General features: G+C 44.4%; 1 protein-coding gene across 2 annotated transcripts in view; it reads left to right on the top strand.

Annotated features, from left to right (window-relative positions):
- Positions 1 to 11274, top strand: part of LOC111978726 (gap junction gamma-1 protein-like) — a 52145-nt gene extending 40871 nt beyond the window's left edge. For both annotated transcript variants that reach the window (XM_024008952.2, XM_070448348.1), the window contains one exon: positions 7922 to 11274. In XM_024008952.2, coding sequence (XP_023864720.1) covers positions 7993 to 9417 — 1425 coding nt within the window. In that variant the 5' untranslated portion in view covers positions 7922 to 7992 and the 3' untranslated portion in view covers positions 9418 to 11274. The remainder of the gene's footprint in view (positions 1 to 7921) is intronic.
- The last annotated feature ends 951 nt before the right edge of the window (positions 11275 to 12225 follow it).

Genomic DNA, 12225 nt, shown 5'->3' with positions numbered 1-12225 from the left:
GAACTAAGGGGCCGAGCCCGAACCATAAAAAACAGCCCAAAAGCATTATTCCTCCTCCATCAAGCTTTACAGTTGGCACTATGCATTCGGCAGGTAGCGTTCTCCTGGCATCTGCCAAACCCAGATTAGTCCATCAGACTGCCAGATGGTGAAGCGTGATTGATCACTCCAGAGAACACGTTTCCACTGCTCCAGAGTCCAATAGCGACGAGCTTTACACCACTCCAGTCAACACTTGGCATTGCGCATGGCGATCTTAGGCTGCTCGGCCATTGAAACCCATTTCATGAAGCTCCCGACGAACAGTTATTGTGCTGACGTTGCTTCCAGAGGCAGTTTGGAACTCGGTAGTGAGTGTTGTAACCGAGGAAAGACAATTTATATGTTCTACGCACTTCAGCACTCTGCGGTCCCGTTCTGTGAGCTTGTGTGGCCTACCACTCCGCGGCTGAGCCGTTTTTGCTCCTAGATGTTTCCACTTCACAATAACAGCACTTACAGTTGACCGAGGCAGCTCTAGCAGGGCAGAAATTTGACAAACTGACGTGTTGGAAAGGTGGCATCCTATGACGGTACCATGTTGAATGTCACTGAGCTCTTCAGTAAGGGCATTTGTCTACGGAGATTTCATGGCTGTGTGCTTGATTTTATACACCTGTCAGCAACGGGTATGGCTGAAATAGCCAAATACACTAATTTGAAGGGGTGTCCACATACTTTTGTATATATAGTGTACGTCATCAAATTGGGCACACAGCGTGTCCGTATAGCGTCTCCCCTGTGGAACTCAAAGTGTTAGGATTCACAAGCGTCCGACATTCAAAAATGAAAATGGTTCCTAATTTATGATATCACTGCGCTCTCACATGACTCTCCATGAAATAGGCAGAATAACTAGTTAAATTATTACAAATGTTGTAACAGTGATTTAATCGTTTAAGAAAAAACAAACAAAAGCGCTGTACTTCTYCTGCAAAAATTCTGTGCAAGGAYGTCGGTCACCACTTCATCAGCTTTTTAGCTTACTATTGTAGCTCGCTTACTGACATAGCTAATGTTAGTTAGTTAGCTAGCTCTACCTGCTGCTTTAGCTTGCTGCTTAGCTTGCTACTTAGCTTGCTGCTTATACTGTTTAAGTGASCATTATTGTGTCAGCTGAGCAATGCAGCTGACTCTGGAGGCTGCATGAAAACTGATAATAATGTTAGCAGCACAACTACAGTAGCTTGCTAGCTGGCTTTTAAGTAGGTAGCCGGTTCCCGGTTAACAGCATCGTTTCAGTGACTGGCTCAGTAGCAAGCTAATGTTGGACAAAGTATGCTAGCTTTTGTGCACATTGTCAAACTTCAGAAATACTGCTCATTGAAGAACACAACTTCTTAGCTAGATGTGAAATGGTGCGACTAAGACTTCCCTAACCAAAACACATAAAAATTATTTACAGATGTATTGTAAAGTGGTCAGATGAAGCAGATGCTTAACTACAGGACTGTTTTGCTAGCACAGACTGGAATATGTTCCGGGATTCCTCCGATGGCATTGAGGAGTACACCACATCAGTCACTGGCTTTATCAATAACTGCATCGAGGACGTCATCTCCACAGTGACTGTATGTACATACCCCAACCAGAAGCCGTGGATTACAGGCAACATTCACACTGAGCTAAAAGGTAGAGCTGCCGCTTTCAAGGAGCGGCACGCTAACCCGGAAGCTTACAAGAAATCCCGCTATGCCCTCCGACGAACCATCAAACAGGCAAAGCATCAATACAGGACTAAAATCGAATCGTACAACACCGGTTCCGACGCTCGTCGGATGTGGCAGGGCTTGTAAACTATTACAGACTACAAAGGGAAGCACAGCCGAGAGCTGCCCAGTGACACGAGCCTACCAGGCGAGCTAAATAACTTCTATGCTCGCTTCGAGGCAAGTAACACTGAAACATGCATGAGAGCATCAGCTGTTCCGGATGACTGTGTGATCACGCTCTCCGCAGCCGATGTGAGTAAGACCTTTAAACAGGTCAACATTCACAAGGCTACTGGGCCAGACGGATTACTAGGATGTGTACTCCGAGCATGCGCTGACCAACTGGCAAGTGTCTTCACTGACATTTTCAACCTGTCCGAGTCTGTAATACCAACATGTTTCAAGCAGACCACCATAGTCCCTGTGCCCAAGAACACTAAGGTAACCTGCCTAAATGACTACTGACCCGTAGCATTGATGTCTGTAGCCATGAAAGGCTTTGAAAGGCTGGTCATGGCTCACATCAACACCATTATCCCAGAAACCCTAGACCCACTCCAATTTGCATACCGCACCAACAGATTCACAGATGATGCAATCTCCATTGCACTCCACACTGCCCTTTCCCACCTGGACAAAAGGAACACCTATGTGAGATCCCTATTCATTGACTAAAGCTCAGCGTTCAACACCATAGTGCCCTCAAAGCTCATCAATAAGCTAAGGACCCTGGGACTAAACACCTCCCTCTGCAACTGGATCCTGGACTTCCTGACAGGCCGCCCCCAGGTGGTGAGGGTAGGTCACAACACATCCGCATGCTGAGCCTCAACACGGGGGCCCCTCAGGGGTGCGTGTTCAGTCCCCTCCTGTACTCCCTGTTCACTCATGGCTGCACGGCCAGGCACGATTCCAACACCATAATTAAGTTTGCCGATGACACAACAGTGGTAGGCCTGATCACCGACAACGATGAGACAGCCTATAGGGAGGAGGTCAGAGACCTGACCGTATGGTGCAAGGACAACAACCTCTCCCTCAACGTGATCAAGACAAAGGAGATGATTGTGGACAACAGGAAAAGGAGGACTGAGCACACCCCTATTCTCATCGACGGGGCTGTAGTGGAACAGGTTGAGAGCTTCAAGTTCCTGGGCATCCACATCACCAACAAACTATCATGGTCCAAACACACCAAGACAGTCGTGAAGAGGGCACGACAAAACCTATTCCCCCTCAGGAGACTGAAAAGATTTGGCATGGGTCCTCAGATCCTCAAAAGGTTTTACAGCTGCACCATCGAGAGCATCCTGTCGGGTTGCATCAYTGCCTGGTATGGCAACTGCTCGGCCTCCGACCTCAAGGCACTACATAGGGTAGTGCGTACGGCCCAGTACATCTCCGGGGCCAAGCTTCCTGCTATCCAGGACCTCTATACCAAGCGGTGTCAGAGGAAGGCCCTAAAAAAATTCAAAGACTCCAGCCACCCTAGTCATAGACTGTTCTCTCTGCTACCGCACGGCAAGCGGTCCCGGAGCACCAAGTCCAAGAGGCTTCTAAACAGCTTCTACCCCCAAACCATAAGACTAATAAAAAGCTTTGATTAATTAAGCCTGTTTTAAGGATGAAATGGGGTTCATTAGGCGATGTCACCTAAGTAATATTTTTGAAACGTTGGACAGATAGTTGTAACCAAACTACTTTCGAGCTATCCATTTACCCTTTTCGAGCTACAAGACAGATCAGTGCAGGCTGAATCGACACGCTAACTAACGTAAGACAATGCATCTTTATGCCATTTGGCATGTTTAGTCACATAGAGCTATGATTTAGAAGGCCAGCATCCCGGAGTCGCCTCTTCGCTATTGACGTTGATACTGGTGTTTTGCGGATGCTATTTAATGAAGCTGCCAGTTGAGGACTTGTGAGGCGTCTGTTTCTCAAACACTCTAATGTACTTTAATGTACTTGTCCTCTTGCTCAGTTGTGCACCGGGGCCTCCCACTCCTCTTTCTATTCTGGTTAGGGCCAGTTTGTGCTGTTCTGTGAAGGGAGTAGTACACAGCGTTGTACGAGATCTTCAGTTTCTTCATTTCTCAGAACAAGAATAGACTGACGAGTTTCAGAAGAAAGTGTTTTGTTTCTGGCCATTTTGAGCCTGTAATCGAATCCACAAATGCTGATGCTCCAGATACTCAACTAGTCTAAAGAAGGCCAGTTTAATTTCTTATTTAATCAGAACAACAGTTTTCAGCTGTGCTAACATAATTGCAAATGGATGAGAGAATACGAAGAGTGTGCAAAGCTGTCATCAAGGCAAATTGTGGCTACTTTGAAGAATCTCAAATTATAAAATATATTTTGATTTGTTTTTTGGTTACTACATGATTCCATATGTGTTATTTCATAGTTTTGATGTCTTCACTATTATTCTACAATGTAGAAAATAGTCAAAATAAAGAAAAACTCTTGAATGAGTAGGTGTGTCCAAACTTTTGACTGGTACTGTATATTTTTAGCAAACAGAGCGAGCAGTGGCAGGAATGAGTGCCAAGAGCTCACAGCCACCGCTTGCTACTCATCATCTCCCTACAGTGCAGTGGCACACATTACTTATATTTAAGATGGGTTCAACATAATTACATTTTCATTAGTCTTTTCAAAAAAAGTCATCAGAAGTGATCTTCTCATAGTCGTTCGGAGTCTAAAATAATCCAAGGGGAAACACTGGTGTATGCTTGTGGAAAGGAGTAGGTGTGTGTACATACATTTTAGTGGAGTGGAATTTCTCTATGATTCAGAGGGGTGGTCTGTACATTTTTCCACATGGCCATGACATATGGCGTGCACTCCGCCCTGGGTAATTGTAAGCATGTGTCTATAATGGAAAGGTGCACAATATGCTGCCCCTGTCTTTCGGTTGGTGGGGGGGGAACAGTTGAAAAATGTGGGACTCCAACGTAGCCTGCAGCACATGCACGCACACATGCACGCGCACACACACATTTACAGAAGAGAACAAAGTGCCAAATCCATCACCACCCTGTCTGGACGGCATACAGGGATATGTTCCAGGATCGTTTGTCTTTGTTTTCCGTTTTTATCTCATATCCTTATTTGTAGTGGAAATTTCTGATCCAACCCAACTCACTGAAAGGTACTGAATTTCACATCACCTGGATGACCACTGTGTCATATGTTTACCTCCGAACGCTTCACTTGTGGCAACTAGGACTGTGAGTTTACACGAAGTTGGGAACCTTAACGTTAAGAACGCTCCCCCACTTCATTTAAATCGCAGTTCAGTTATCACAAAACATATTATTTTCCGTCTTATAGCTGATAGGGAAGTTGTGTAATTCAAATAAAAACCAGAGAGGAAGAGGTGAACTTTAGGCTACTTGGTGAATTTGCAAGGCATGCAAGACAAGACATTGCGAAATGCAGATGACCAAAACATATTAGCACACTTGTGCATGCTTCTGCCTTTCTCTCGTGCTGGACTGCCTTCTCAGTCTCTTCGTTAATGATGCAAGTATGTGTTCAGTCTTCTGTCTGTTGCAGTCTTGCGAGCACGGGGCAGGCTGTCTCATTTAAAATTACAGTAGGCTACCTGTATCGATTACGCTTATAATGGAATGTGGCCCCTTGAAAGCCCCTCGGGTACGGCATGTTTGTCTGTCTGTGAGGGTAGGCTACACTTAAGCAATAAGGCCCGAGGGGGTGTGGTATATTGGCCATATACCACACCCCCCCGTGCCTTACTGCTATTATAAACTGGTTACCAATGTAATTAGAGCAGTAAAAATAAATGTTTTGTCATACCCGTGGTATACGTGGTCTGATATACCACGGCTGTCAGCCAAACAGTATTCAGGGCTTGAACCACCCAATTTACAATGCKTTTTTTTAAACGCTGCCGACACATAACCTTTTCTGGCAGCCTGGTTTCAGAGACGTAACATAATAACACTCAAATTAGTATGATACTGTATGTTACATTTGGTATGGTTACATAAGACAGATGGTTACTTAAGGCAAAAACAAAAGTAGGGTGGTTGGTCGGGGTGGGGCATATAACGCAAATGTCTAGCAACCCAGAGGTTGCAAGTTTGAGTCTCATCACCGATAACTTTAGCATTTTAGCTAATTAGCAACTTTTAAACCACTTCCCACATGTAAGCTAACCCTTCCCATAAACCTAACCTTAACCCTTTTAGCTAACCCTTCCCCTAATCCTAACATTAACCCTTCCCCTAACAACCCTTTAAGCTAACTCCTAACCTTAACCCCTAACCCCTAGCCTAGCTCACGTTACCCAGCTACCTAAAGTTAGCCACCTAGCTAGAATTGGTAATATATCATACATTTTGGAAATTCCTATCATACAGTACGTTTTGCAAATTCATAACATATTGTACATTTAGCGAATTCAGAAAATATAATTTGAATTGTAATTTGTAAGATATCATACGAAATGGGTGATGAACGTCCACAAATTAATACATACCATATACGAAACGTAACATATCATACTAAATGGAGCATCTCGGATTGACGTACATAATAATACGAAATGCTCTGAGACCAGGTTGTCTCTAGTGATATGAAAGGACAGTTTACTTGTCTGTAAAGGAATGCTGCTTCTTAACTGGAATCTAAAGTCCATCACTAGGCAACCAGAACTGTCAGTCAAATAGTCTCGAGTTACTAGCAGCCTGCTTGGCTGTTGCCTTCGCTCAGACCACTCTCTCCTAAAAAAGTACATTAAAGCTTTTTAAATACCGTGACCTACCAAGACATTTAGTAGAAATAAAACACATCTAGCTACCATACCATAAAAAACTGAATAAATAAAAAACCACAGCAGCACATCAATCAGTGATGTTTATTGTTGTCAGGCAAAAAATACAGAACATTTTACGCAGAATTCTACTGTCTTAAAGGGTGCCTGATGCAGCACTTTTTGTAATTGTCTGAAAAGTTATATATTCTTGCTAATGACATGTTACTGTAGCTGCGTTCTATGTCTGTAAAGGGTTACGGTAGATATAACTTCACTGCCCGGCCCTAGCGGTCATCAGTAGCTTTCAGGCCAGGGGTACAATGTAGGAATTTATGGTTGGGTCAGAATTTACATTTTAATCTTTGGTCAGTACGAAGAATTAACTAAAACCAAAAGTCCAAATACCTATCTCCATCCATGGCTAATTTAGGAAAGGGACAATTTTAGCTACCTAGCTAGCCACCGGAGGACAACGAGATGCAACAATTCAAGCTGTTTCTGTCAATGATGTATTGCTCTCGACGTGATGTGATTGGAGTGAAGCCAAATCCAAACTGTCTTCCCTTGAACCTATTTTGGTGCACCAGGACCATTCACAGTTGAGCTCACTCAGCTTAGCTCAACGCTGATTGGCTATTATTATTATTTTTTTAAATATCAAGGGAGGCCAAAAACGCTCGCTGGATTCCCTTGCATTCAACGCCACGGGCGGCAACAATGTCATACTCTTTTTGACCGGACAGCATCAGTTATATGGCCTACACATACAGAGACAGAGGTGCTGTTTCACTCGCTTTTTCTGGTGAGATACATTCAGCCTCTTGCGAATTGAAGGAAAATGATGAAACACCGGGAGACGAAAGATAAATTATTGTATGTTTTAGTATTTTTTGGTTATTGGTCCATTTGTTGGGGAAGCCTGGCTTCCATATATACATACATATATAATAGGACCATTTTTCTGCATTGTAAATTGATGTGGAATTTTATGATTTTTCCCCTAATCGTTTTAACAGAAAACCGATGCAAAATTGTCCATGACCACATCCCTAGTGGCAACACCTGTGGCCTGTCAATGTATTTTACATAAATGCTTTCCCATCACACCTTATCCCACAAGGCTAATACCTCTCTGAATACTTCACTTGTGCAACACCTGTGGCCTGTCAATGTTCTGTATTTGACATAAATGCTATCCCATCACACCTTATGCCACATGAGGCTGATATGAAAGGAGTAATAGCTTTTGTTGTCCTGATCTTGAATTGCTTTCATGTGTCAATCAATTGTATTTATGGACTGTGTGTGTGTGTGTGCCCGCTATTAACCTGAGCACTATTTAAGCACCTGACCCTCCCCTACCCCCCTTCCTTTTCTACCACAGACGGCTGTGTGTGAGAAGTGAGGAGGAGGGAGGTTCCTCTCTCTCTCTCTGTCGCCCAGACTCCCATCACCATGAGCTGGAGCTTCCTGACACGCCTGCTGGAGGAAATCCACAACCACTCTACCTTCGTGGGCAAGATCTGGCTTACCGTGCTCATCGTCTTCCGCATCGTCCTTACCGCCGTGGGCGGCGAGTCCATCTACTACGACGAACAGAGCAAGTTCGTGTGCAACTCAGGCCAGCCGGGCTGCGAGAACGTCTGCTATGATGCATTCGCACCGCTCTCACACGTCCGCTTCTGGGTCTTTCAGATCATCCTGGTGGCCACGCCGTCGCTCATGTACCTGGGCTACGCCGTCAACAAGATTGCCAGGCGCGAGGAGAGAGCTGAGGGTGGAGGAGGGGGAGGAGGACTGTCCCAGCGCAAGCCTAGGAAGCTCTACCTCGGGGCCAGAAGGCAACACCGGGGCATGGAGGAGGCCGAGGATGACCAGGAGGAGGACCCCATGATCTATGAGGTTCCCGAGGTGGAGAGCGAGACGGGGGGAGGCGACGGGGGTGGAGGCAGGGGTGGCGGAGGAGCTGGAGGCGGCGGGTGCCAGGGTAAAGGCAAGGTGCGCCATGACGGACGCCAGCGCATCAAGGAGGACGGGCTGATGCGTATCTACGTGCTGCAGCTGCTGGCGCGTTCCATGCTAGAGGTGGCCTTTCTGGGGGGGCAGTACGCCCTCTACGGTCTGGCAGTGCCCTCCATATACGTGTGCTCGGGCCGGCCGTGCCCGCACAGTGTGGACTGCTTTGTGTCACGCCCCACCGAGAAGACCATCTTCCTGCTCATCATGTATGCCGTGTCGCTGCTCTGCTTGGCGCTCAACGTGTGGGAGATGCTCCACCTGGGCGTTGGCACCATCTGTGACATCCTGCGCTCCCGTCAGAGACCGCTCTCCGAGGAGGACCTGTATGGCCTTGGGGGTGGCGGCGGTCCTGGGGGGCCACCCACATTCCGCGACGGAGGAGGAGTAGTAGGGGGCGATGGTTACAGCAGCTACCCCTACTCCTGGAACGCCCCGTCAGCGCCGCCGGGCTACAACATCGCCGTCAAGCCCCCAACGCTGATGGTGCCGACTGTGGCGCCCGATGGGCAGCTGCCCTTCACCGACCTGAGCAACGGCAAGATGGCGTGCCGACAGAACCGCGCCAACATCGCCCAGGAGGAGAGGCGGCAGTACGCCAGCAATGAGGATAACTTCCCATCSTCGGGTGGCGTGAGGGACGCTCGTGGCGCCCTCCAGAGGGAGATTCGGCAGGCGCAGGACCGGTTGGAGTCGGCCATGCAGGCCTACAGCCATGAACAGGGCCACAACAACCCCAGCAAGCCCCATCGTGATCGCAAGCACCGGCAAGCCTCCAAGCACACCTCCAGCAAAGCCGGAAGGGGAAACAGCAGCAATAGCAGCAGCAAGTCGGGAGACGGCAAGGGCTCCGAGTGGATTTGACATCTACAATAGATCATTCTTAAAGCGGACTTAGTATATGCAGCGTTATCTTCTATAACACATTACGATATAGGAGTTATTGCTCCATTACTGAGTATATAGCTCCTACAGACATAACTGATGCTAGTGCCCCCTGGAGACAGGCTGAAATTAGTTTGTAACTTGAAGCTTGTAACATCACTAAATGCAAATGAGGTAATCAATGTCAGCTGTATCTGATGTTACAACTGTCAGCTGTACGTTGTTATGTTTTATAAATAATTCTATGTTCAAAAGAAGGAGCAATATGGGAAAAGACACAGTAATTGAGAGTCCCTTTATTTTATTTTTAAATGTGTATCGGTATAAATATGCCATATGTCGGTGCTATGACGTTATCTTTGCTTCCACAAAGAAATGGGAGACTTCTAAGCTGCATTCTTAGAAGAACTATCTGAAGTGCCTTCTTACTACACCAAGAAAAATATTGTGCGAGTAAAGAGTATGCTTCCCTTGCCAAACTGCTCACAAGATGGATGCTTGTATGTGAAATGTTTCCATAGTAAAGAGATGTTTGTGGGTCACGACTGGTACCAAGAACTGGAGTCAGAGGTTTTCTCTGTCTTTTTATCCACCTGTCTCTTTAATGGCTCTTGAGCTTCATCTGGTGGTCAAAACCGTGAACAGTGCAGACATGTTCTTAGCCTACAGTGTAGGCCTACCCACACCATATATTTTACTATGCGTTACTGCTTAAAATATGAAATGTTTTTTTCATTGTTTTTCAGTGTTGAGTGTTCCAGGACAAGGCATTGAAAGAACCCTTTAACCGTTGAAAGACCAGTCAGTATTTTACGAGGAACTATTTAATTGTTGCTCCATTGTATGTGTGAGGAATACTATTGCCATACTATAGAGAGCATACAGAGAGGGAGAACATTTGACAACAATTGTTTATATTTTCATAATGTGTACAAAACTGTTGTTCTGTTTTTATTGTGTTTGGGAGAGACAATTAAGCAGCACTTTGATTGGTTCAGTTACTGTATGTTTTTATATGAATGTTCTTAATTTCCTCAGTTGATGACAATGTTCCACAGAAGAAGAAATATAATCTATTTTCAGTGTTGCTGAAGTTGTATGGAAAGGCTGCTTCAATGTATTGATTCAAGGGACATTACACACTCCAAAATCAAAGTTTGTCAGATGATAAAATTGTTATTTTGATGTTCTCGTCCCAGGCCCATCTGTTTTTGTAGATGTACAGTAATGATAATGAAAAATAATGAAAAAATGTCATTTCCAGATTTGCGGTGCWTATCTTTTCCATTCATTTTGGGCGTGGAATGTTTACTCATCTTGACATTAGGCTGCTTTTGTAGTTTGAAAACATCTGTATTTTTTATTTTGTAGTAGAATGTCCCTTTAATATGTTTTTACGTTGAAGTCAGGTCATGGTGTGTCATCTAGTCAGCCTAGTTTCCCTACTATCGATGGTTTGTGTTCGCCTGATGTTCTGGTACATCTCAAACCAGAGACAGTTGGTATTTTGGGGGTGAATGGGGTGGAGAAACAACTATCATTTGTAGTGACATCCATTTTGCGTTTGAGCATGTATGCCAAAACATACCACTACATGTGGGTGGGAAATAAGAGAAGGACACCTGTCTTGGCTACCTTTTTCAAATTAGCTATATGTATATTTTATTTGGCTTTTTTCCTAATTCAAATGTTAAAGTGGAGAGCTGAGAGCCCTTGCACTGTGCCAATATTTCCATTTTGGGAAATACTTTTTTGCAAAAAAAGAAAAGTGCATGTTCTGAATCATTTTTATAAAGGGAGTATGAATAAACACAAAGTTTCAAATGTTTAAGTATTTGTCTGTTGTGTTGTGTATTTTTTTGGAGTGGAATGAATTGTCCTATTTACTTACTATTTCCCACCCTATGATAAATGTAAGCACAATTATTGTGAAGAGCTTGCATATCAAGTGAAAACAAGTGTTTTGCCAATACAATTATGAGGTCTCTGTGTTACACCAGAGATACTGGATATAATAACGAGATGCTTGTGTCTCCGCCCTAGCAATGGGATTTGTTGTCCACAGAGCAGAACGGTGGGCTATCAAGCTTCCGCCTATTCCTCTGGACGTGTGGATACATCTCGTTATTTTAATACTTTTTTTGAATATTCCATGAGGGGTGTTGATGTCAACCGCTTGTATTCAATGGAGAGTGAGATGCTTGTTAGTCTTATGAATATGCATAGACCATCTCAGGGACAACTCTGATATAGAATGTTTTTTCTGGAAGTTGCTGGGATGTCATGTGCATCACACTATCAGTACACTCATAACAACCTAAGCATTACGGAACTTGTATGAGATCAAATAAGCATCACATATCAAAATAGTCATACATTTTTATCTTGACTAAACTCTCATTGCCCCCCACACAAAAAAACTTCTCACTTGCTTAATAATTAATGATCTGCTTAACGTGAACAGATTTTGGGTGGATTAAACTCTCTCGCTTCGCCTCTTCGTCTCTGGTTACACTAACTACCACAATATGACTATAAAGATGATTATTATTATTGTTATTCATTCTCCCATAAAAAAATAATTAATGATGTAGGAAGACGAATTGATAAATGGTTCAAATGTATGATATGACAAATGTATTATTTATTTATTGAACTTTATTTATTGAATATCTATTCAAGGGTCAGCAGTACTATAATTTGAAATCGCATAGGCCTATCTAAAACTCCTCCGCCTACATGCCCACACTGTTTGCCCTACTTGGCTTGCCGTAGTATGCTCAACTG

The sequence above is a fragment of the Salvelinus sp. IW2-2015 genome, linkage group LG18 (genome assembly GCF_002910315.2).
Source record: "Salvelinus sp. IW2-2015 linkage group LG18, ASM291031v2, whole genome shotgun sequence".
NCBI lineage: Eukaryota > Metazoa > Chordata > Actinopteri > Salmoniformes > Salmonidae > Salvelinus > Salvelinus sp. IW2-2015.
The sequence above is the reverse complement of the archived record's forward strand: the minus strand, read 5'-3'. Positions and strand labels throughout refer to the sequence as shown.